Source organism: Natator depressus, chromosome 21 (genome assembly GCF_965152275.1).
Source record: "Natator depressus isolate rNatDep1 chromosome 21, rNatDep2.hap1, whole genome shotgun sequence".
Lineage (NCBI taxonomy): Eukaryota > Metazoa > Chordata > Testudines > Cheloniidae > Natator > Natator depressus.
The window spans coordinates 4,519,190-4,545,274 of record NC_134254.1 but is presented as its reverse complement, the minus strand read 5'-3'; the positions used below and the strand labels follow the sequence as shown (position 1 = coordinate 4,545,274).

At 48.5% G+C, this 26,085-nt stretch overlaps 1 protein-coding gene across 2 annotated transcripts in view; it reads right to left on the bottom strand.

Moving 5' to 3' along the window:
* The window catches only part of PLXNA2 (plexin A2), a 312,031-nt gene that overhangs the window by 97,144 nt on the left and 188,802 nt on the right, over positions 1-26,085 (bottom strand). For both annotated transcript variants that reach the window (XM_074936273.1, XM_074936274.1), the window contains exons 5-8: positions 15,059-15,159; positions 6,323-6,446; positions 5,433-5,586; positions 4,021-4,117 (exon numbers count right to left, since the gene is read on the bottom strand). In XM_074936273.1, coding sequence (XP_074792374.1) covers positions 4,021-4,117; positions 5,433-5,586; positions 6,323-6,446; positions 15,059-15,159 — 476 coding nt within the window. The remainder of the gene's footprint in view (positions 1-4,020; positions 4,118-5,432; positions 5,587-6,322; positions 6,447-15,058; positions 15,160-26,085) is intronic.

Here is a 26,085-nt window from a genome sequence, read left to right as displayed (position 1 = left end):
CATCTTTTATGACGTGACATAAGGTACAAGAAAAAATGATACAGTGCAACCTTGACTGATTTGAAGCCTCAGTGGTATCTACGAACAAGCCAGGTTTGAAGAAAATTGGCTCAGTTGTTTTAAAAAATTAGAAATATTTAAAGTCATCAACTGTAAACATTTCTATTGGGCCTTTTCCACTCCAATTCAAACCTGGAGCACATGAGATCGCTCGGGGGCATAGCAAGCATCTGTGCTTGATGTTGGATGAGGCCAATGGTGCAGGACATGGTTTTTGTCATGGGGTGAGCCTGCCAGTCAAGGAACTGGCTAGGTATTTACTTCCTCACACCTCCTAATCTGCTGAGAATGAGCTGGGAGGCTCATAACAATTGTCGGTATTCGCAATAAAACTTCCTTTGGTCTCAGAAGCCACTCTCCTATATGACAGGCCATTTCTTAGACCAGGTCTATACTAGGAAATTAGGTTGGTATAACTACATTGCTCAGGGGTGTGAAAAATCCACACCCCTGAGTGACACAGTTAAATCAACCTACCCCCCGCCTGTAGACAGTGGCTAGGTTGACGGGAGGATTTCCCCGTCTCCCTAGCTACCACCTCTTGGGGACGTGGAGGACCTACGCGGCAGGAGAACCCCTCCGGTCAGTGTGGGTAGTATCTTCATCGAAGTGCTGTAGCGCACCGTTGCAGCATTTTGTGAATAGACAAGCCCTTGGTGACGGTCCATCATCAGCATTTCGTATGGTATCCGGGGGTCCTCAATTCACCCAAAGGCATGGACTTTGTGACTGAAGGGGAGATATGCACTCCTGTTTGTGCTCTGGACAGACAGCCAATGGTCTGTTATTTTCTTTCTAAAGTTATTGTCACTAAAATGCATGTTTAATGGCTTCTCCTTTTACATCTGAGTTGTATTTTCCTTCTTAAGCATCTATAGTGACCTTAATAGCTAAGGAAGCTTATTCTAATCATGAAAATGCAAATCTGGGTAGCAATATCTAGCGCCGTGAGCTTATTTAATTACTCCTTTATTTGACCCATTTTTGTCTCCATTTCGGTTTGCAGCACTTCTCCCCTCCCACCTTGGACCTGGCCTTTAGCTTTCCGATCTGGGGTAGAAGGGGCTCTCTGCTTGGCTTAGCACGGCTGAGATTACAGGGGAGGGTCATTCTGATGATCAAGCCTAACAGTTTGGTTAGGCGCCTGTCATTGTAATGTGTGGTTTTCTTGCTGCTGCCTCAGCTCCACTCTGTCTCAGCTGGGAAGGGGCAAAGGTTGGACAGGGAGTCGCAGACAAGTGACTTCTTGAAAGCTCATCCACAGTGAGTGCCTCGGCTCTTTCATGAGGAGCATTTCTCACACAGTCGCTCCCTCACCCCAGCAAAGTCCCCTCAGAAAGCAGTTTCCATTAAAAAAAACCCCTTTGCTTCTAAACCAGGAAGCATCCTTGCCCCACAGCATCTGGGAACCTCTCACTCTGAGAAAGGGTTTAGCCCCTCCTGGCTAGAAATGGACCCCAAACCAGAACCATTCCCCAGCCCTCCCTTGAATTTTGTGGGAGCATTTGGATTAATGGAGCCCAGATCCAAACCATCCCAGCTTTTAGGCTTGCAAAACAAGAACCCAACTGATGAGGGTTCGCAAAATCACTCCACCCCTACAGACTGCCCCTGTTCAACAATGTACTACACACAGGGGGACATGCCACTTGTAAGAAACAGCAGAGTTCAGCACACTGCACCTTCCATACCCCAGAGAAGGGAAAGTCATTCCCGACGCCGCTATGCAGCCGGAGGGGGCAGAGGATCCTCCACTCCCGAGGTTTGGCAACGGGCACTAAGCCATTTCTAGGTCTGTCTCATCCAGGGGCTAAGGGTTGGCTTTCTCTCTCTCAGCTTGATTGGTGAGCTTTCTTCCAGCATGCCTGACTCATGCCCCTGTGACCTCAGACAGCAGCGCAGAGCAGTGTGGATTTTATGGAAGACATGCTTTTAGCACTTTGCCTTTAAGAATTAGTCACTTATGCCATCTCTGACCCCTGGCGTAATTTCCTGTTGGAAAGGGATGGGGGCAGAGTAGAGCTATTGCATCATCTCGTTCAAATCTCCACTCCCAGGTAAGGTAGGAGGAACAGGAAGTCCAGCCAGATCTCCTGAAGGGACATCCTCGTTCCAGCCAAACTGGTGGGAATTCAGGGAACAGCAGCAAGACTGAATAAGAGACTTGAAGGATGGATTTACAAGGAGGGGAAGAGAAAGTTATCTAAAATCCATTATGCTTGGCTTAGGAATGAGGAAGTGGGGACATCACTGTCTACAGGAATATGAAAGTACAGGGGTTGTTTGCGGTGGCAGGGGCGGGGGAGAGCATGTGGCGTGGATTTGACGATGGGCTGTAACTGGGAGTAATGAGACCCATCTATTGAGGGACTCATATGGGCACTATCTCTGTAGTGCCTGAGCTGAAGTTAAAGGCAAAATGTAGGCTGAATGCCAGGAAAATGACATGAAAGCCAAGCCTATTAGACTGTGGAAGAGTCTCCCAAAGGAGTGGGAAAAGCCCCATTACCTGGGACTTGAAAACTAGGCTGGACAAAGCAATGCTGAATAGAAAAGGGGACGATCCTGCTTGGACACTCCCTGGCCCCTACCAGCAGGATAAAGCAAGCAGGGCTAACAGAGCATTTCCAGCTCTAACTTCTACAATTCTGGAGCCAGCTGTCCAATCCCTGGCAGTAGGAGCTCCTTCCCCAGCAGAGCGGTTCAGGCCTGCTTTTCATTAGCTGATCTTTGGCACAGTATTCACTGTCTCCCGTGTCCTCCACATGTTTCACTCTGGTTGTGCGAGGTTTCGGTTTGTCTGTTCCCACTGAGATATCTATAAACACTTAAGAAATTTTAACAAATGCCAGCCAGCAGCGTTCTGCCTCAAGGGCTTCCGGGGGAAAGGCTGCTGTGGGGAACACGCTGCTGCACTGCTCAGCCGTCTCAAGAGCAGATTGAGAGCCAAGAGGCACCGTGTCTACAGTCTGCCCTCCCTGAGGCTACTGACAGGGTTCTGCACTCGCCTGCTAGGATCTTTTAACGTGAAGCTGAAAGGAACTCAGAGCTTTGTGGGGCTTCTCTGGCCTGATCTTAGGGGAAGGAGACACAGCAAAGGCGTCATCTCTAGCAGAAACATTTTCTCCGTGTGTGTATGAAAAACAAGCTGAAAAGCAAACCCCAGCCTAGTTCCCTTCACTTCACTCCTGTGCTCTCCTGACACAACCACCCCTGTCCCTTTCCCCACACCTCTTCCTGTCCCATCTCACTTTGTCTTCCTTTTGAGAGTCTACAACACAACACAGCCCTGCGCTGTCTTAGCCGTTTATGGAGGGAAAGGCCTCTGTCTCTCCTATAGGTACTTGGAGCAGCTTTATAGGAAACTCCCAGGCACTTTCTTCTCTCCCTTCCCCCCAGCTGCCTGTGAGTAAGGATGGAGTTGAGCTCACAGTTGCAGGATCACGCAGCTTGGGGGCACCAGCCGGTCAAGCTTCTTTCAGACACACTCATTCTCTGCTAAAGCAGATAAATCTTGGTGCTCTTGGAAAAGTTTCCACATGATGGGGATCTCTTGGTTTCTCTCTGTCGCTGACGACCCTGAAAGGTCAGACTGCCAGCATCAAGCCAGAACCTCCCCCAGCACACGACTGAAAATCCTATTCCTCTTCTGTTTTAACCCTCTGTGCTGCTTCCTACACATTCGGCTGATGTCCATCTTGGTGGTGCAAGAAGGGCTCTAAGGCCATACACAACGCACCTCAGAGCAGTTCTGTAATCTGGCATGGCACACTGGGTGTCCTGGGAGGAATCCTGGCTTCCTGGGGTGTGCATCAGCTGTGGCACTCAAGAGGTTAATAAAGAAACCCATTCCACCATGTACTTAGACAGCAGGCTCCATTCCGGGGGGAAGAACCAGGGGCCTGGGTCTGGGATGCTGGTGGGGAGGGAAAGTGGGAAAGGAGGGAGAGGGTGTCTTACAATTGGTGAGCACTGCAGTTGTAGAATTTGAACTCTGTGCTGACGAACATCTTGCCTGTCTCCTTGGATTTCAGCTGGAGCTCCAACCCGAACCAATCTGCAAAGAGAGGAGGGGAGGAGGGGTTACACGAGAAATAACAGAGATTGCAACTGGCGAGGTACTGGTTTTCCAAGGCAGGCTCGATGATTCGCTGAGCCCCCCCTCCACTTCTGGTGTGGTGTGGAGAAAATCAAGCACCTCTGGTCCCACGGGTACACTAGGACACCAGGCTGCACGGGGTCTCTGAAAGCGAAGGGTCTCTGAGCAGCCAATAATCCACACACTGTGTATCCTCTGGGGACTTCAATGGACCATGCCATGCTGTTCCACGGCTAGCCAGTGGAAGCTGCTACAAGAGCATGACACGGCCTCTCCCAGAGCCCCTGGGAAGCTGAGCCAACTGGCTCCATGGACCACCCCCCCAAGTCAAATCACACCTAATGAGGGGGGAAAACACATTGGAGATTTAGGGTTTGCACGTCACCTTACGTCACAAGTGAAACGAGTGTGGCGGTCTCATCACATTCCCTAGAGGAGGTTCAGCATAAACTCACAACAGGACTGGGGATAATTCACAGTCTATCCTGAAATGCAGCCCAGGAGGGGGTGTTGCAGGCAAGGACGGAGGGCACTAACAGAGCTAAGTAAGATGCTCACCACTGGAATAATCAAGAATAAACTGCACTGGCTGAGCTGTGCGAGGGAGGTTTGCTCTTCACTTTCCTAGCTCTCGCCAAGCCCCTAACTTTCATGAGCACTCAAATTCAGCATAACATTTTACATATACGAAAATATCAGCAGGAAAGCACAGATGACACCTGGAAGCATGCCACGGAGAAAATGAGTTTAAAACAAGTAGCATTCTGGTTCTGGTGAGGGGGGTAGTGGGGAGAGGAGGAATATGACAGCAGTGACATTAATGAAGAAACAACCCAAAGATCAAAACCAAAAAATAGAAACCTCATCCACCTACTCCCAGCAACTGAGTCAGGCCTGAGTGCAGCAACCCCCACACTTTCACCTCCCACATCTGCCTAGCATGAAGGGTGAGTTCCCTGGTGAGATGAGAGACAAGAGGGTAGCTGGCTTGAAGATTCACCAGTTATTGGGATTTCTTGGGTACAGCCTATATCCTGAGGATCTGGGTTGTCACCGAATAGCCACCTCCGACCCCATTCCTGGATGATTTGTCATCCCGCATAGCATCAGCGGGGTTCAGGCAGGATTGATATACAGCTGTGGTCTGCTCTGCTCTGCCCGGCAGCTAGATCTAGACCTGCTTAGCGCTTGCTGGCTCCTCTCCCCCATAAGGTGAATTCACAGGCGAAACACAAGGCCACCAGGCAATACTCCAATAATTAAATCAGCTCACCTTGGTCCACAGGTATGGTGGGGACATCTTTAGGGGCCGGTGAAATGCAGACAACCTGGCTGCCAGAAACTTGGCCTTCCACCTCAGTGAGGTTTCCAAACAAACAGGTGATTCCGGCTGACAGGTCTGGAGCATCACTCACCAGCAGGCTGAGCTGGAACAAGGGAAAAGGAAAGAAAAAAAATACAACCAAGATCCCATTAGCGGTCAGAACTACCCAGAGTTCCCTTTAGATTTTCAGCACCTGCTGCTTCTCTGTGGAGCATCAACCCTATACAGAGAAAAAGACCAGATGCATAGCACCCAGCCACTCCTTTCACTGTTACCAGAGGAGGAAAGGTGGACAGTGTTGCAATTTTTTCTCCACTGACCTATGATGGTCAGACAGTCCCCTCTAGCCAGTCCCTGGGAAAAGGGTGGCAGGTGTTCTGGGGACAGCCAGCTGCTGGGCAATGCCTGTCCCAGTGCAGCACCTGGAACAGAATAGGTGGGGAGGGTGTGCAGCTGCTTAGAGAGGAATAGCTGGGAGCCTATGGGCAGCTAGATCCTCCCAGAGGGACAAGTAATGGCTGGGAAAACAGAAACTTTTCCTTCAATGTTTAACGGAGGCTGGCAGTTGCTCAGTGAAAATGTGGGCACTGGGGTTGGATTTGGGAATATGGGTGTCTGTGTGACCTCTGACTCCTAAGGGATTGGAATATCCCTTCCCTTACCAACCCCTTCATGAACCTGAACTCCATGTTCATGGGAAAGTATCTGTAGAGAAAAAAAATGGCTCTGTCACCATGAATCTGAGCCTGTGTGTCTGGAGCACTGTCTGTCACAACTGAGCTACCCTTGCCCATGGGACTGAGGGCCTGCGCACAGAATCGCCTGCCACCTGTACCTACCGGAAGGCTGTGCTCAGACACAGAGATGCTGCTGGGCTGCACAGTGACACTCATACACTGGTTGATGCTGGCTGCAAATCGGTACGGCTCATCTGCTCGCTCGCACTTGTCCTTCCGGGAGCACCTGATATACACACAAGCGTCAGTGCAAAGGGACACCTGATGAACTTATCTCTGTCTGTCAAACAGCAGGGGGTGCCACTCCTGGTCAGGACCATGGTGCATCACCAGAGCGGTGGGAGGGAAGCCCAGCAATGGCTGGATAAGTGCAGCAACAGGGGATAATAATGACCAGGACCGAGGTGCAGCGACAGAGCTCTGCGCACAGATTCCAGGGCCAGTATAGCAGGTGCAGAGGCTGCAGATCAGAAAAGAAATGCACTAGCAGAGACATCTGGGGTAGGGGGGAGAAAAGAGCCCTGGGATGAAAACACCACTGGGTGCTGCTAGGAGACATGCACAGTCCTACCCAAAGTGTGCCTGATTGTAGAGGTGTTGAGCACCCACAGACTTCAGGTGGATCTGTGGGAACCCAGCATTTCTGAAAACCAGACCCACTATATCTGGCTCAGATCAGCACTATGAATGCCCCATTTCTGTCAGCAACAAACTCACAATCCACATGCTACCTTAAATAAAAAGCAATAAAAGACATTAACAAGACAGCATCTGCACATTAATTAAAAGGAAAACACGCGGCTAATAAATCTTCTCTTACAAAGCCATGGGTCTTGAAGTGCTGGAAGCTGTAATTTCTTATCCCAAGGCTGGAGACACTAGAGTTAAGTTCAGTTGTCATGCCCGAATCTCCCTGACTCTCCCCACACTCCTTCCTCCTCGCAAAGAACCCATTAAGTGTGCCAAGCTGAATGATGAGTGTTGCTCCTGGAGTGTACAGTGTTCTGTGCTCATCGCCAAAGCCATTTCACTGAGTAGAACCTCAGTGTGGACTGAAATTCTGATTCACAATCAGAGCTGCTCTCCGAATCAGGAGAGGTGAAGTAAAGAGGGCTAATCAGTTCCCACCTCAGGACTCTGCCCCATGACTGGAAATTAAGGAGCCTTTCAGTCACCAGAGGACTGAAAATGCTACCGCGCAGTATGTGGAGTCAAGCTGTGACACTCCCTGCAGGCAGGCAGGATATTGTAAAGCACGTTTATTACAGCAGTGCTTAGGGACCAATCCAGATTGGGGCCCCATTGTGCTAGGCACTGTACAAACACAGAAGGGTAGAGAGTCAAAGGCTGCGGCTGGATTTTAAAAAGAGCTGGATAACTTTATGACCATCCGTATAATTGCAGTAACATAAGCTAATATAAAGGGGCCAACGACAGCCAACTGTGGTGATGTGGACACCTGTCCACTAGGAACCGGATAGAGACTTTCCAACTTATTTTACACAGAGCAATGACCATTAAAGTAAGCATTACCAGCTGTCCCTGCATAGTGGTATCAGAGTAGTAGTACAGTGCTTTTCTATCCCATGGTATACAGGGAAAGCAGAGTCTTTCAGATTCCACTATACAGCCGTGGCTGGCATATGTTGAATTTTATTGGTGTCAATGAACAGTCATCAAATTATATCAACTTTCACTTACTGTTAACCTCCAAATGCCATTACCAGTCGCCTGAGACCCCCGCACCCATTTGAATGTATTTGTTACTTTACGCAGTAAAGTGCTATTCTCCCACGTAGGACTGGACAGTGGAACGAATACTCAACACAAAAGCAGGTTTTGCTGTTTTGTTTTCCTTGTGGCAGGGCTGGATGCAATCTTAGGTAAACATCTACATTAGCAGACACACTGACTGCTCCACAAAGAGTCTTAATCTCCCCGTGCCAAACCTCTCCTAAATGAGGTGACAAGAGCCTTGCAAAATTGAGACTCAAACAAAAAAAGGGAGCGATCTTCATTACTGAAAGGCTGTTTGCTTCTGAATAAGAAAAGCACTAAGAGGTGACCACTTTCCCTTTCCATACCAGGCAATTGATGTAGCTGTCCTCCTCACCCTCCCCCTTTTCCCTTTTTTTGAATATAATAACGGCATAGGCGGCAAGTTATATTTCCAAGTGGTGCCTTGGCACCAGCAATATTCAGAGCCCAGGGGCCCAGCTCCACCAATACTTGGGGCTGGGTGTCCCCCGTGGCCCAACTACCGCCTCCCCCGCGCCTCCTACGAGTGCCTCCCCGGCCCCCTCTTGCTGCCTCCCAGGGCCCTGGAGCCGATCATCCCTGGCAGCCTCTTCGGAGCAGCTCCATGCTGCCTCCCTGCAGCTACTGCTGCCGCAGAGTCTTAGTGCCCCCATCTCGACTGCCAGGGCAGACTGACTGAGCCTTCCCTTCTACCTCAGACCCATCCCTTTTCCGGCGGGACCTTCCACCAGCACAGGGCGCGCCCCTGCCCGCAGTCACCGCTCCTGCCCCATGCTGGGCAAGGGGCAGCCCCATCCCTCAGCCCCAGTGAGGCTACAGTCAGGGGCAACAGCAGGGGAGGAGGCGCACGCAGCTCCCCCCGGCACCCACCACGGGGGAGGCGAGGGAGATTCCTGGACCTGAGAGGGGCCCTAGAAGCACATGCAGTGACAGTGGTGGGGGTGAGTGTGCTGCTGTGGGGGGGCGGAAAAGGGGGGCTCCTCCCCCAGAGCTCGCTGCTGCTGGCAGGGAAAGGGCTGGGGGGAGTCCTCCTCTCTGGCCCCTGTCCCGGAGCAGCCTGCCTGCACCCCAAACTCATCTCCAGCTCTGCCCCACCACAGAGCCCACACCCCCAGCCACAGCTTTCACCCCCCCCACCGCACCCTCAACCCTAGCCCTGAGCCCCTCCATCACCCCAAACACCTGAACCCCAGTCCCAGCCAGAGGCCTCATCCCCCTGCACCCCAACCCCCTGCCTTAGCCCTGAGCCCCCTCCAACACCACAAACCCCTCATCCCCCCACACCCCAACCCTCTGCCCCAGCCCTGAGCCCCCTCCAACACCACAAACCCCTCATCTCCAGCCCCAGCCAGAGCCCTCATCCCCCCGCACCCTAACCCTCTGCCCGAGCCCCTCCAGCACCCCAAACACCTTATCCCCAGTCCCAGTGAGAGCCCTCATTCCCTTGCACTCCAACCCTCTGCCCCAGCCCTGAGCCTCTAACACCCCAAACCCCCCAGCCCCAGACAGAGCCCTCAACCGCCACACTCCTACTCTCATCCTGAGCCCCTCCCACACCCCAAACCCCTCACCCCACACCCCTACTCTCATCCTGAGCCCCTCCCACACCCCAAACTCCTCACCCCCACACACCCCAAACCCCTCACCCCTACTCTCGCCCTGAGCCCCACCCACACCCCAAACTGCTCATCTGCAGCCACAGCCCTCACCCCACTGCCCTCACCTCTGCACCCCCTCCCACCCCCAAAACTCCCTCCGAGAGCCTGCATCCTGCACCCCAGACCTCCTCCCCAACCCAAACTCCCTCCCAGAGCCTTGGGCAGGTGGGGGGCGGAGTTGGGGGGCGGAGTTTGGGCGGGGGCAGGTTCTGGGCACCACCGAAATTTCTACAAACCTGCCACCCCTGAATAATGGATCTAAATATGAATGCTGCTAAAGAAAAGAATTATTGAGGTTTAAGTGAATCTGTAAGATAGCTTTAAAGTGAGCTCTTGACTGGAGCCTTTATCTCACTGACTCACTGGAAAGGCTCTTTTTTATCCTACTATTTATGGCAACGGCCCTAACAGAGATAAATAGGTCTGTAGACAATAACATACTTGCAGAGAGCAGCATATAGAGTGAGCCTTGCAGGCTGCAAATTCCAGTGGACCAAGGATACTCAATCTCCTTGAGGCCTCTGCCTACCTCCCAAAGAGCAGAACTGCTGGAGGAGGAGTAGTAAAAATTAATCTCTCTGTCTTGATTATGAAGTAAAAGAGAATGAATGGAGATCACACCCCAAGCTGGATCTTGGGAATACTGTACATGAGGCAGGTTGCTCATTCTTTTGGATGGCGGTGAACCAAGGAATCCAGGAAAAGGAAACATACCTTTCCCTTGGCCATTTCTTGTAAAGATTTTTGGAATCTCATGCTATGTCCCAGACTCCTGGAAGGCTTCTTAAATCAAGGTGCAACATAGTGTGTGCTGTGTCCTTCTCCAGTGGGAAGTCCCCTACCCTGCTACTGCTACCAGCTAATGGATTTACTCCCTTAGATCAAATGTTAGTGGCCTGTGCCATGGTGCTGAAAATCTGTCCATAGAAAAATTACCACCACAATTAATGGGCAGCCTAAAAGGTCTTCAGGCCAGAGGTTGTCTTCCCATTCAGCCCTGCAGTGCCGAAGGGTATGTCTACCCAGCAAGGGGCAGTCTGCAGTAGCAAGTCTTAGAGACCTGGTCTACAGACTCGAGCTCGTGCTCTGGCACTCCTCATAGCTGCATAGATGTTCGGGCTTGGGCTGGAGCTCAGACTCTGAAGTCTAAGAGAGGGGGGTAGCCTGAGCCACAATATCTACCCAGCTGTTTTTGGCACTGCAGCATGAGTACTGTGAGCCTGAGTCTGACAACATGGGCTCTGAGACTGTTGCCGTGGGCTGCACAGATGTACCCTGACACTGTAATGTAATGAACAATAGGTAAAGGGGAAAACCTGCATTGAAATACTTGCTTATGAACTACAGTGTGAAATCAGACTCAGCTGATCCCCAGTACGCCTCCACTGTATATTGGCCCAGACCACAGTCTCGTCTATTCCAATATTAAGTTCCAGGTCTACCCCTTGTTTCTTCCATCCCTACCCCAACCTGCCTCCCAACACCTCTGCTAGGGATTAAGTGTATGCAGAAGCTGTTAGTTCAGCTCATTTCACCCTTTTGGCTTTGATTTTTGTTCCTCTGTCTCACGGACTTGTTGAGGTGAATGTATGTAAAGGCACCTCACCTAACACAGTGTTGCTCTTTGTCGTTCTCTAATAACTAGATGGAATATAGAGAATTGTGGTTCTGCTGCTGTGTGTGGCCTAATAGATCTGCCCTTTAGCCCAAACACAAGCAGCTCCTGCTTTGAGATTCAGAGATCATGAGTTTAATCCCCACAGATGATTTAACTAGGGGCATCATTACACTTAGATTACAAATTTATGTGTACACAGTGCCAATTACAAAGGGGCCCCAGTCCCTGACTGGGACCTCTAGACACAACTGCAAGAGAAATATTAAATAATAATAATAATAACACTACGCTGTAGTCACTCAGAATTTGAAGACAGCAGCAGGGATAGAACTCAGATCCTCCTGGTCACTTAGAGTTTTATGGCAACAGTGGATACAACTGAGATCCTCCTGCTCTAAAAGGGGCAGTACAGAGCCTATGACACACAGTCCTGATTCCATCCAGCAGGGGTCAGCGGTGTGTCTGTCTGTCTGTCTGACTCGCACACCAGTTCATGACCACTGTTATGATTTCAAGATCCAAAAGCTTTAGTTGCCTTGGTAGTCACTCAGAAATTTCTGGCTAAGCACCCACAAGTTCAGATGCTGATCCGAGCATCCCGAGTCTGCAAAACTGTCCCTAAATCCCACATGGATAAACTGTTTCATAGGCTCCCCAGCTCACCTTCCCTGCTTCTGGCTGGACCAGAAATACAGCGTTATGACAAAGAATGTCCGCAGTTGTTTTGGTATTTCTCTCACCATCCAGGACCCAGAAGTGCAGAAGCAGACTCAAAACAGAAAAAAGGTGGGAAAAGCAGTTTGGTTTGAATCCTGGGCTAAGGCTCTCGGTTGGGTCTTACTGTGTCTGAACTGGCTCAGGGATCCCTGATGGTCACTTTACTGTCACAAGGGCTTTGCCCCCTCCGCCCTCCCACACTCTGCCTCTCAGTTTCAATTTCCTCAGCCCCCTAAACCCTCTCTTTTGTGTCTCTTTTTGTCAGCCCTCTGTGAATGCAGCATGAACAGCACATCCTGACCTGCGACCTCCCCACCAAACACAGAAGCAGCTGGCCCATCTGGCAGGAGTGAAATGTAAAAATTAGAGGCGAGAGATGACAAATGAAATACAAACACGCCAGCATTGGGGGCTTCCAAACAAATATGACAGCGGCTTCAGTAACAGCAAGATAAACTAAATTATTTACAGCTTCAGACAGGGGCTAAAAAATGATCATTGCTCTGCAAAGGCAGTGGGAAGGCAGAGACAAGGAAGGGTAGAAAAATACCAGCAGGAAAGAAGGTGCTGTAGTGGCCTGTGTACTGCAGGCTGTTTTAGCCCTCTACCTCATTACATGGTCGGGCTCCCCCAACCTTCCTGCTGTGCTCCCCTTTTATCTGACCTCTGTATGCGCAACACTCCACGCCCCTGGCCTGACTTCTCTTCCTACAAGTTATCAGTCCCTATGTTGGGCAAGGGAAAGTCATTTAATGGTTAAAGGAGGGGATTGGGAGCACGAACTCCTGGGTTTTGCCTGTCCTGCTACTGACGCTTTGCGTGACCTTGAGCAAGTCATCATCGTTTGTATTCAGTAGCACCTGGAGGCTCAAACTGAGATCAAGGTCCCATTGTGCGAGGTACTGTACATGCACTGAGAGACAGTCCCAAAATGCTTACAATCGACACAGTCATGACAGCCACATGGCGTCAGAAACAAAGTCTCTTAATCTCTTCATGCCCTAGTTTTCTTATCTGCAAAATGAGGATAACAATCCTCACCTTCCCCTCCCAGGGGAGTTGTGAGACTTAATTAATTAGTATTAGCAAAGGGCATAGTGATCCTTTCACCTTCCAGCTCTAATTCCCAGACAAAGTGAGACTTGTAGTGGGAGGGTATAAACAAAAAGAGCCATAGCTTAAGCAGCAACCTGACTGGGAAGTCCGCCTGTTTATTAAGGTCCCCCGCAACACATCCTGGTCCTGTCTGGTAACTGTGGAGCACCCAGAACGCTATAGCCATTCCATAGGACCGAGACCAATTTCAAAGATTTGTAGGTCCTGTGATATCGCCATCAATGGACAGAGTCAATGAGGGGTTGGGTAGTCTGGTCTTAAAGGGAGAAGCAATGAAGGAGGAGGAAATAGACAAGCTAGTTAGGTAGGTAGCAGGGCCAGCTCTAGGCACCAGCAAAACAAGCAGGTGCTTGGGGTGGCACATTTCTAGGGGTGGCATTCTGGCGCCGGCCATCCCGCCCCTAGAAACGTGCCCCCGCTGCCCCAGCTCGCCTCCGCTCTGCCCGCTCCTCTGAGTGTGCCGCCATCGCTCCGCTTCTCCCCCCTCCCTCCCAGGCTGGCCGCGCACCAAACAGCTGTTTTGCGCGGCAAGCCTGGGAGGGAGGGAGGAGAAGCCGAGAGGCGGCGCGCGTGGGGGAGGCGGCAGTGGTGGAGTGGAGGTGAGCTGGAGCGGGGAGCGGTTCCTCTACACCCCCCGTTACTTCCTGCACTCCCCCCCGCCACCCTCGCTCCCCTCCGCTCCACCTGCTCCCCTGAACGCACTGCCTCTCCCTCGCCTGAGAAGGACGGGGGAGAAGCAGAGTGTTCAGGGGAGCAGGCGGAGTGGAGGTGAGCTAGCATGCCCGGGGGAGGAGGCAGGGCCAGGGATTTGGGGAAGGGCCGGGGCCGGGCACGAAAAAAAAGTGGGGCGGCAAAAACCCTAGAGCCGGCCCTGGTAGGTAGCAGCAAGGCAGCAGAGCATCATGTCCTGTGACTACTGGTTATTCTCTGAAAGTTTCCCGGAATGCGGCGACTGCAATTCAACACACGGTTCCCCAAGCTGTGGGAGTGCAGATTGACCCCCGTGCATATAGGTCTCTAATCCAGCCCAGATTTTGTGTAGAAGCCTTTACAGCGCTCCTTCTCGCGCCCTCCTAACACCTGCTGCTTCGGCATGTAGCCAAGTGCTATTGTGTGGGTCCCTGAACTCTGTCCCTCTGCCTCCGCCCCAATTTCCACTCATTTAATGGGAATGCTTTGGTGGCTGGCACAGAGCCAAAGGGCTTTCGATTACTTTCTACCAGTGTGCTCCAGGTTTGTCCCCCTTCCGCTTTAGCAAGTGAATACTATTGCCGCAGACAGAATGCAGAAACACCGCCTGAATTCAGAGACCCCGTTTCCTGAAGCTCCCTGGAAAAATCTTTAATTCCTTTGTCTCCACTGACATGAGTTAGAGCTGCTGGTCTCAAACCTAGCACAGAGCCCCAGCCTAACCCACAGTTTCCTTGCTTTGCTGGGTTTGACTCACTGCCTGAAGCTCTCCGTTTTCTGACTTCCAAACTAGTAGTTAAATAGTCTCCCCTCACCACCTGTACAGAGCCAAATCCTCTGCTCAGGTGCACACTTGCAACCTTCCTGATGTCAGTAAGGTCATATAATCCACCCCATTATTAAAAACTCCCTCCAATTCGGAACCATTCGGGATTTGGGTAATTAACAAGGCTGTGGGAAACTAGAGGGCTTCCATTCCCATCAATTTCAGTTCATGTGGTTTCATGCTCTTTGATATTCACTTCACATGCTGGATTTATTCCCCATCTCCTAAATCTAGGGAGTATATTTTCTTTTTTAACAGGACTTCAGTGATATTCAATAGCATTCACCCTGTAGTGCAGGGAATTCCCCGTAGGAACAGAGGGATTGTAAAAGGCTGGTACTGTATTGATGGTTGGTTTTTTTTTAATATCCACATACAAGAAGAGTTCAGGTTTTTAAGGCTTCTCTTGCAATACTACCCATTAGCTCAAATCAAATAGCTGATGATGGACTTACATGTGATGAAGAGTGCACCAGCCACAATGAGGGTCCCCTGAGCTCAGACATTCCCCACAGGTTGTGTATTGCTCACAGGATTCAACAGGAACCCTGGACACCTGGAAAGGAAGTAAATAAACAGGTTTATTGCATTTTCACTCCCCTTGTCTTCACAAAAAACAAACAAAACAGCAGCAACTAGCCCTTTTATAGAGACTTTTCTCTGATTGCAAAGCGATTCACAAACTTTAACTGAAGACTAAAAAAATCCTTGTGGGGTAAATCAATACTATGAAATATTATACCCGTTTTACAGACAAGAAAACCAAAGCACAGAGGTGCTGAGTAGGCTGCACAGCAAGTCAGTGGCAGAGCTGAGAACAGAACCCAGTACCCTGTTCTAACGTGTTTGAGAAAACGACTCTCCATGTTCTTCCTACAGAAACGTACGGGTACGTACTCAACAACTAGCCCGAGGTGCAGCCCCTGCTGCAGAGGCTATACTGCTATTTTTAGCGCGCTAGCTTGAGCAGACCTAGCATGTGTCTGTCCACTTGCAGTTGGAAGCACGCACCCAGCTGCAGTGTAGCTGTACCCTGTGTTTCAAACAGGCTGCGGAAAAAGTTCTTAGCAGGAAGGTTAGGAGGAAATAAAATTCCCCAAGAGGATATGGAATGGCAGTGCACGTTTGAAGAGCAAATACTGCCATTTTGGTTTTGCTTTGCTTTCGTCCTTCAAATACTGTAATTGAATTTTGGGCCCAGTAATAACGTTTTCAGTGATGCATGGTTAAGATAAAACTGATCAAATTTCAAACTTCCATCCCTAGGCTGGTAGCTACAGGGATCAGGAAGGAATTACTCCAGGTTATAGAGCACTGAAAATTGGTGAGATGTATTATAAGGGTCTTCATCTCCTTTAGCAGGATCAGGTATGGGTCCATACTGGCCCTGAAGGGCCAGTGGTCTGATAGAAGGGGATAGATAAATCCTAGACGTCGGTGTTTCATAGGCCTCCTGCTGGCCCTCGACACAGGGGTGAATTTCAGCCTGGGAGAGCTTCCTATGAGCACATCTGGATTCCATGAGAATCTCAGGGCAAGAGCAGATGGTTACTCTCGGATCCTCAGTGAAGTAAAGTACTCACAATACATAGCAGGACAAGCCATATTAAAATAAGTGGCTGTAACCCTGTGCAGTCACAATTCCATTTCTGAGGATCACTGACAAGACTTCCTCAGATAAGGAAGTAAAAGTTTCTCAAAACCAAACAATGGGGCTGCCTGTCTCACAGGGGCAGGGGAGCAGGAGAGAAAAGAAAATGAAGAGGGAATGCCTCTGTCAGCAGGGACTTACAAAATCACCAGGAATCTGGCCATCAGGAAATAACCTCACACAGTAACCTTCACGAACAGAAAAGGTACATTTACACTGGTGAGATGTTACAAGGTCCTGTTAACTCCCCCCGAGGTACTGCTTACAAGACGAGGGCTTTAACCCTAGTGTCATCGCCAGATTCCAATTATGCTTTGCCTCTTTGAATCCCCTCCCTGCAGCTTCAATGGGATGATGTATTTCTCTCCACTTCCTGTCCTAAAGTCATCGGTATGGGCTCCTGCATAGTGTTCAATAGCTCTCGCGTTCCACCCCAGAAGGTCGTGTGTTTCAGCACCGGACTCATTGCCACAGGACAGCATTGAGGGCAAGGACTTAACAGGATTCAGCACAAGGACTGGACATTTATCTGGATCACCGGAACATCCAGTCTCAAAATCAAACTAACAAGAGTTTGGGAAGGGACATAAACCCTCCTGCATCCTAATCTCTATCGAACAGGGCTAGAAGGAGACATTACCTAGGGGCAGGTTATCCCATCACTGCTTACTGTGAGGTTCTTTTACCTTTCTCGGAGGTGCTAACCACTATTAAGACAGTATACTGGACTAGACGGATCTCTGGTCAAATCCAATATGCCAATTCATATAAAGTGAGAGTAGTCTCTATATATTTATTTTTGAAAATCTTATATACAGTCTATGAAGTGCTGTGGGATCTGCTGGGATGAAAGATGATGTGTACATGTTTTTGTTAATAAATAATAATTATTATTATTACTACCTATCATGTTGTATCAACAGCACAGACACAAATGTACCATTTACAATAAATAGCAACATACAATCAATCTTGCCTGGCAAAGAGGCCTAGTGGAGGGGGTGATCAGGGCTTAGCCTGTGCAGACAGATTGCACAGCAGTCTGGGGTGAGCACATCAGAGGCTCTTGCTGGTTTGTGTTAGTGAAATCTGTCTGCTAACGCACAGGCAAATGCTCTCTTTGGCAGCCAGAAGGCAGAGTTCTAGTCCAAGGAGCCAGTCCCAAAACCACCCCCACACGCACACTTGTTTGGAGGCGTAAACATGTGCTGGGATGGTCCAGGACAGGACGTAGACTGCTGGCTTCCACATGGCTCACAGAAACAAATCTTGGAGGTACTGCTTGCAAGCTGGGACTTGCAAATCAGACTTCAGCAGGTCAGCAATCCATAGTGACACACAGCTTGTATAAATCATAAGGTTTTGACTGAGTTGGGAAGCAGAATTACACCCCCATGAAACCCTGTCCTCTCCACCCAAGAGGAAGCCATATTTTACCATAACCCTGCCAAACCTTCCTTTCCCAGAAGACCATACAAATGCACCCAGGAAGAGACCATACTGTGTCGTAACAAAACATCTCCTCCTTGGAGGTGACTGGCCCAGCCAATTCAGTACCGGCCCCCAGTAGGCAGGACGCCTCAAGTACTGTTAGTTATTTAGATATTGAGCAATGGGTTTGGGTGGTGAAAGTCTGTATGCCTGTTTCTCACCGGTTCTGCACCTTGTGCAGCTGCGGACACCGGTGCAAATAGCCAGTGTAACCCAATACGGAATCTAAGTCGGCAGCATTTTATGCTGATTTTGCACAAGGTACAGCGCAGGGGAGAACCCCGTTCTGTGGGCCAGATTCACCACTACGTAACTGCAGTGTTACACCAGTGCAAGTTCCACGGACACCATTCGGGTCACAGCAGCACATAACTGGAGTAACACAATGGTGAATCAGGACCAGAGAGTCCATATCCATGGAGGGTGTGTATTTTTGGTTGTAATTTTTAATGTCTGTGCCAGTGCTGAGTGACAGAGTGAGGCATTTCACAACTTGAAATAAATACTAAAAATGTACTAAATACTAAATACTACACCTCCATCACCACACCTACCCCTCTACGCCCCCCCAAAAGCCAACATTCCCCCACCAGCTCTTGGCTTCTGATTTTGGCGTGTAATAAAAAGAAGAAAAAAAGACTGAAAGGCAAATATTCAAGGGAAAAGGAGCCCCTGTGGCAGAAATGAAAGTGAACAGAAAAAGGATCTTTTATGTTTAAAATGCTGCATGCTCAAGTAGGCGGGAGAAGAACATTTCTGATTCCTGTTCCAGTTCACCTCTCCCGTGGCAATTGCTCTCCACCGTGCTCTGGTGTATCCGTTACACTAACCAATGGGCTCCCTTCCGCTCTGCCATCCAAACAGAGCCCTTGTGCAGAGATAACTAAAGCCAAGTGTGCGGCCTCTTTCCTTTGGTTTCTGGCTCCTTGTGAGTGATTTCTGCAACTGGCTGAAAATTAAAACAACTGTCTGCATTACATTCGCTCTGTCTGTCAAAACACGGTCTAGCTCTCAGCAGCTGGGAAGTCAGGGGCTGAAAGGAAGCAGTGTCTCTCTGAACAAAGGCCACTTTCACACTAAGTGTTGTTGATATAGTGAGAACCCAGTTCCTCTCTAAACATGAAACCAATAGGGCTGCTTTTCTTCTTGTTTCCTGGGCCCTACTTAGCAGCTTTAAAAAAATGATGATATATATATAATTTATGTTGCGCCAAAAAACTATGGAGCCATTTCGGCCTGGAATTAGCCAGTGCAGCAATTATGGAGGCCTTTGGGTGAAATTCAGTGGTGATGTGAACCGTGGTGAAAGGTACACGCCGTTTGTAAGAGCTGTACACAACACGCACCCATTCGGGATCCCAAGGGCATGCAAGGGACTAACTTACACATGGAGAAGGGCAGTGTAGGAAAAGGAAACAACCGGAGAGTGTGATAAGGGACACAGGAGGTCTGGGTTCAGTTCCTGGCTCTACCATATGCTCTGTCTGTCCAAGTCTCTTGCTCTCTGTACCTCAGTTCCCAATCTGTAAAACGGCAATAATGATGTTTTCTCTCTCTCATCATTTGTCTGTCTGGTCAACCTAGTCTGTAAGGGGCTTTCTCTCGATAGCTGTCTGTACAGCTCCTAGCACAACGGGGCCCTGATCTCACAGGGCCAGTAACTGCTACTATAGCACAAATAGATGAGTATCCCTCTCTTTCTCTCCCTCTCATATACATACATACATACACACACACACAGACATACCCACTCGTCCCTATTCTGTCTGCAACGTTCCAAAGTTCAGCCCTACTGTCAGAGGACACCACATCCATTGTGGTTATCCAGTACTTATAAGGTCCCCATCACCACTAACGGATTAAAAATGCCTATTCTGAATTTCTGTACGTTTTGGAGGCAAAAGTTGTCATTTGATAGAATTTTCTTGTGACGCACAAGGAAGCCTGGTGAAAATTCAAGGCAAACAAGAGTGCACTGGCTGTCACCAAGCGGTTAAAATAGACTCCTTTTCAGCCTCCTAAAGAAAGGGCAGGGAGAGAGAATGAGACTTCCAGAGCCATGAAACTGACCAGGAAACTAAGAATTTAATCTTATCCCAAAATTGGAATCGGCCTCCCTCTCTTGTTCAGGGTTCCAGGTTGGGACACCTGTCCCTGCAAACATCCAAGTCTCCTGATAGCAACATGGGAGCTGCTGTGAAAGGTTGTCTAGTGCTTGCTCAGCACTGGAGCAGAGGGGAACATAGGCCTGTGTGCGTGAGAGAACAGTTGCCTCTACGACCAGTCTTCTGTTCCCCACGCTGGGGAGTTTCTGAGTACCTGTGAAGATGGAAAGTCAGGTGGCTTCATGATTCTAAGGGCTAGTCTACACCAGAAGTGCTACAGCGGCACAGCTGTACTGATGCAGTTGCACTGACGCAGTGCATCTGGTGAAGACGCTCTATGCCGACGGGAGAGAGCTCTCTCGTCTACGTAATAAACCCACCTCCGTAAGTGGCAGAAGCTATGTTGGTGGGAGAAGCTCTCCTATCCACAGTGCTGTCCACACCAGCGCTTATGTCGGTGTAACTTATGTCGCTCAGCGGGGTGGCTTACTCACACCCCTGAGCGACGTAAGTTATATTGACATAACTTGTACTGAAGCCCTAACCTTCTCCCCCTCTTCACCGGGGCTCTGAGCATTTGTTCTCCTGATGCTGTTTAATTTTATTCTCAGAATTCCCGTCAGTCAGTGACATGGCTGCTCCTGACATCATCTGACATCATCTGACATCTGACATCATCTGACATCATCTGGTGTTTAATTAAACCAATTGTCATGGAACAACATGCAAGGGGGGAAGATTTTCCTTTCTTTCTTTTTTGTTTCGTTTTGCAGTGGTAAAATGGGCTCCAACTCCCCTTAAAGAGGCCAGCCACCCTGGGTCAATGCTGTTTTACAGGACCTGCCCTTATGAATCTACAATAAATTTAGATTAGGCTCCTTTTCACATTTTTCAAGTGGTGTGTACTCTTACAGTGCTATAGAAATAATAAATGCCAATAGCAATAATTATTACAGTAACAATTGTACAAATAATTTATGTCATGAATTTTGCCTTTTTTTCCTGCTTGTGGAACCTCTGTGAGTAAATATCCATGTCAGCAAACGTATGTACTATTCAAAATTATTTGACAAATCTTTCCAAATTAGGTACTAATTTTGAACAGTTCATAGGTCAGATGGGACCACGAAGCCTGACCTGCATAACACAAGCTATAGAAGTTCAGCCAGTCATCCCTGCATTACACCCAACAACTTGTGTCTGACTGAAGTATAGCCTTTAGAAGAGATCTCAGCAAACTCTTCCGCCTGCATTGGTTCACTATGATCGAGCCAATAAGTCACCTGTTATTGTTTCTGTTCCCTAATTGGAAGAGTGCATATACACTTCTGGAGTGAATTTCCCATTTGTACTCCACCACACAGCTTTAAAATCACTCCTTGCAAACAAACGTTCATGCTGGAAACTGATGAAATATCCAAGGAGATATTCACAGAAAGAAAACACAACAGGATTGTGAACACAGATGAAGCAAAGTCATTTAAACATTTGAGAGAATATTGGAGGAATGTTTTTGCAACATCACACATAATCCACTATCCTTGTAATCTGAAATCCAAATACTAAGGATTCCAATGGACTGTATGTTGAATGTCCTGAGTTTGGTGAGTAAGAACACCGAACTCCCATGAACAGTAGGCACGATCATGTACCCCTATCGCTAGAGCTCTCCATGGATACAAAATTAGTATCCACATCTGCTCCGCAAAAGTGGTCTGCAGATATCCACAACCCCATCCAAGTCAGTTGGTGTGAGGACAAATACTCAGTACCTATGGAAAATCAGCCCAAGGGGTCTCAAGGCACCCAGAATTAGTCTCCATTTCTAAAAATTTAAGCCTGTTTCGGTCAAAGACCATTGCTAAAAGAGCATAAAACTCTCTGAGGTCAGGCCTATGGTTGACAACTCCACTCCGCAGGCACAATGGAATTTTCCACCGTCAGGGTAAAGCTCACGTGTGCAGGAGACAGCCTGTCCGACACCGCAGAACAAACTCCGCCAGGAACTAAGGCTTATCCTAAACCTCCCCACTTCTGCTCCCAGGGCCAGGGACGCTGCTGTAGTCCGGGCCTGCCTTCTCTTATAGAAACACAGAGCAGCATGGGCATTTAAAAAACAAAACCCTACCGAAAGAAACCACTCCCCTGCACACACAATTCTGCCCTTGGGGAGACGATATGAGAGAGAATAAACCATATGAGACCGGTGTTAGTCACAGTGGTTAATATACAACTGGAAGGCGATCAGATATTACAATGATGAGGGTGACTTGCCTGGCGTGGGATGGGCTATGTGGACTCTAATGCTGCTGGGACCGAGTTTCGGGGTGCTGAGTAGCTACAACTCCCATTAATTTCAGCTGGTGGTTAGGTGCTGAAGCTTCTCTCTCCCCACCCCTGACCCCAGTGATAAGTTCTCTAGGTCTGTGACACTGCTCAGTACACGTGATGCAGCTCATATAAGGGAGCTCTGTTTTTTCCCTGCTTCCCTCCTTCTGTTCTTTCCATTGGATCATTGTGGACAGGTGCCAGTCAGTCAATCAGCCTCTTCACTACTGTGTGAAGTGAACAGCTTTGGACTTCATTAGTTCTGCTGTGTCTGGTTACTGCTAGAAACGCCTTGCATTCCTCGCTCGTGCCACCTGTGGCCATAAAATCTGAAGAAGCTGTTCTTTTGATGCCTGCATTCCTGCCCCCCTCTCTGCATTCGCTGTGGAGAAGAGCTGCTTGTTGTGAGAGCTCCCACATTGCCCCCGAACCTGTCAGCCTGTCTCTGTCGGAGAGTGACTGGTCCGCATGCGGGGACAGGTGGAAGTGTATGTGCTAATAAGCATACTTGGAGGCTCGGGGAGGCACAGCAGTGCAGCTCCTTTGCTCCAATTGTCAGAAAACAATCTGTGTGTTGAAATGATATTTGACCACCATGGACACAGGCAGTTATGCTTCTAAACATGATGCTTTCACTGAGTGTCAATAGCTAGCGCTGTGATCCACCAAAGAGGAGGCACTTACATCAGTCACTTGCTCTCACGTGTGTTTTTCTCTTTCCTTCTTCCATTCTCTCCTTTTCATTCCTTCTGATTTTCCCATTTACTCTCTCTCTCTCCCTCCTGCCTTTTCTCTTCATCTATTTTTATCTTTTAGACAACGCCTTCTGTCTTTCTTTTCTGTCTTTCAGTGATCCCTGGCTGAGATGGAGGGAAAACAAACTAATGAACTTCAAGGCATTCTCTCCCAGCCCCTGCCAGTTTGGGAAGCAAGAGCAGGCCCAGAAATCAAACCTTCATCTCTTGCAAAGCATTGTTATTTCCAGCTGGGCCAGTCCGTTTCTTATGACTAATGTTCCTGCTTTCTTTCAGTTTTCGCCAGGATGTTGCTATCCTTTCATGGCAGTGTGAATTACATTCATTTGAATCCTTCATTTTTCTGTCTGATCTCATTGTTTCTTTGTTTTTGTTTTTTAAAATCAACTCCGATTCATGTTGTTTCTCCCTCAGCCTGCAGACAACTACATGGCTGAAACATGGTGTTCCTTATCTTCTCTCCCTAATGCAACATTTCATGCGCACAGACACTTCAGTTTCATAATGATAATTAGCCTGGCAGAGAACATTTTGAAAACAATTAAAACACAAGCAAGTATTTCCACCCTACTTTTGTAAGGAGCAAGGGAATCCCAGTTCTTCTGTCAGAGCTTCTGAGAGGGAAATAAGCTTTCAGAACTGCATGTGATGAGATAGGTAGAGCCCTGCAAATGTCTGAAGCTGGGCGCCCCAATAAAATGAAGGCCCCTAGAATTGGCCGCCAGTTTTCCAAATTTAGAACACGATCCTACAGCTGCAGAACATGATGCTCCAACTTCCTGCGCAAAGGTGGGTTGCTGAGCCCATGAAGAGGTCTGTGCGAGGGAGACAGTCCAACTCCGACTGCAGGACTTAGCCACAGGCTTTAGTTTCTCCGTCAGTCATTTCCCTCCCATTGATTAAAAAGGGGTTAATACCCACCCCACGTAGGTGCCATGAGGATGGATCAGTGTGTGCAAGTGCTACAAGCATTAAGCACCACACCACAATGAGATGTATTAAGGACAATAGCTAAGAAGCCAACGCTCACCTGGCGTTTTCTCTCCTTTTCCAATGGGAGTCTCAGTACAACAGCGCACCCTACCCTCCCTTTACTTGACATAGCAGCTTTGGTGCTGAGTTTTTCACTTCCCTAATTATGAACCTCGTTCCCTGTAATTAAACGATAAAAGACTCATTACTGCTTTCCTTGACTGTCTGACCTGTAACAAAATAAAATAAATTAAAAAAAAAATGGAGACTTTCCAAATCCTCTTAAACACCCCCCTCCCCTGTTCCACAAGAACCTTAAAAATAAATAAAACAGTCTCGCTCCAATAAATATATAAATAAGTAAAGTAGACGTTTCCACATTTTATGACTGCTACCAACACAAGCAGCTGACCTCTCTGACTAGGAGCCAGCCCATGGGGCATCCTGTAAGTATGGTGTATTGCCTGGAGACCCATTGCGGGTAGTGAAGTTCAAATGGAAAATCTATTTTTAATGACTTCGGGGAGTGCTGTGGAGATGCTGAGTAATTCAATGTAATTAAAGTGATCTATCATTCAGTGAGTAGGAGCCGAAAGTTGATGAACTTTTCAATGAAATTTTTTTCCCCCTTCATTCATAAAAGCGTAGCCATGGCTCCAGCAGGAATCATAAAAGAAAAAAAACGGGAAGAACTCTCACTAGGTCCAGCTGTTCATGTGTCAGGGTGCCAGTATAGGATGAAGCTGGGGAAAAATAAAGAACAAACCAAACGTTCCCCTGGTATTTGTGAAAAGTTTGACAAACTTTTTCTTTGACACTTCTGCTGCTGTCTCCTTGTCCCCAGCACGGCTCAAATATCGAGGCACTCTGGGATATATTTCCAAGGCCAAGCAAAAAGCTTGGTCACCATATCGGGCTGAGAAGTACATTGTGTTCCTCATTTTAGAGATGGGCCAGAACCAAAACCTTGGGTTCCATGAGTCTTAAACTTTGGGAAAATTCAGATCCAGAGCTGAATTTTGTGTATGAGGCCCAAATAATGTTGATTTTTAATGCAGAACCCCACCATATGTAAAACTGACATCAACAATCACACATAAACATCAAGGAAGGAGGAGAAGCTACTCAGTGTGGTATATAGGGCAATAACTAGGACAGATGAGAGGAAAGCGAAAAGGGGACATTTAGACTGGATAACGGGAGAAATGTCCCTACTGTAAAAAGAAAAGGAGGACTTGTGGCACCTTAGAGACTAACAAATTTATTTGAGCATAATCTTTCCTTGCAGTGACTTTGTGTGGTCTCCCTCCCTGGATGCATCCAATGAAGTGAGCTGTAGCTCACGAAAGCTTATGCTCAAATAAATTTGTGAGACTCTAAGGTGCCACAAGTCCTCCTTTTCTTTTTGCAGATACAGACTAACACGGCTGCTACTCTGAGACCTGTCCCCACTGTGATGTCTGTTACACTGTGGATTAGACTCTCAGGGTAAGCACTAGGAAAATCAGCTCCTGGGCCATTTTAAAATGAGACTGGACAAAGCGCTCACAAACACACTACAGGGACCAGTCTTTCTGGGGAATGTGATTTAATGAGTCTCCTTCCATCCCTCACATCCCTCATGGTGAATACCAGCATATTGCTTCTAGAGAGCAATCTTGGGTTACAAACAAAAGTTTAATTGTATCTGAATGCTCACGAAAGCGAGGGGCCCATCAGCAATGGTCAAAGCTAGTCAAAGGGAGAGCAGATTCTCTTCTAACTGCCCCACTGCACCTCATTTTGACTTGGAGCATAGCCAGCTATTCCAGTAGTGGGTGCTCTTGCAGGGTTGATCAAAGCACCTCCAGACCAAACCTGCAGCACCCCAGGGTGTTTTGGACTTCTCCATCTGTATTACTGAACTAGGGTCTTGAGAGCACTCCTTACGATTCTCTCACTTTCATACCCATCCTGCCTGATTTGCAGCTATGTACCCAGTGGGGAGGATCTGGAAAGCAGGAGAAGATTTCAGAACCAGAAAAAAAAACCCTCCCACAAAAGTAACGCTTTGTTTGGTGAACATCAGGGAAAAGCATCATTGATGGGGAAGAGAATTGAACTGACTCAAGCCCCAGTGGAAAAATCCAGAGTGCAAAGTGGAAAGGTGACTCTCACACAGAGAGGTCTGTTTCTCCAAC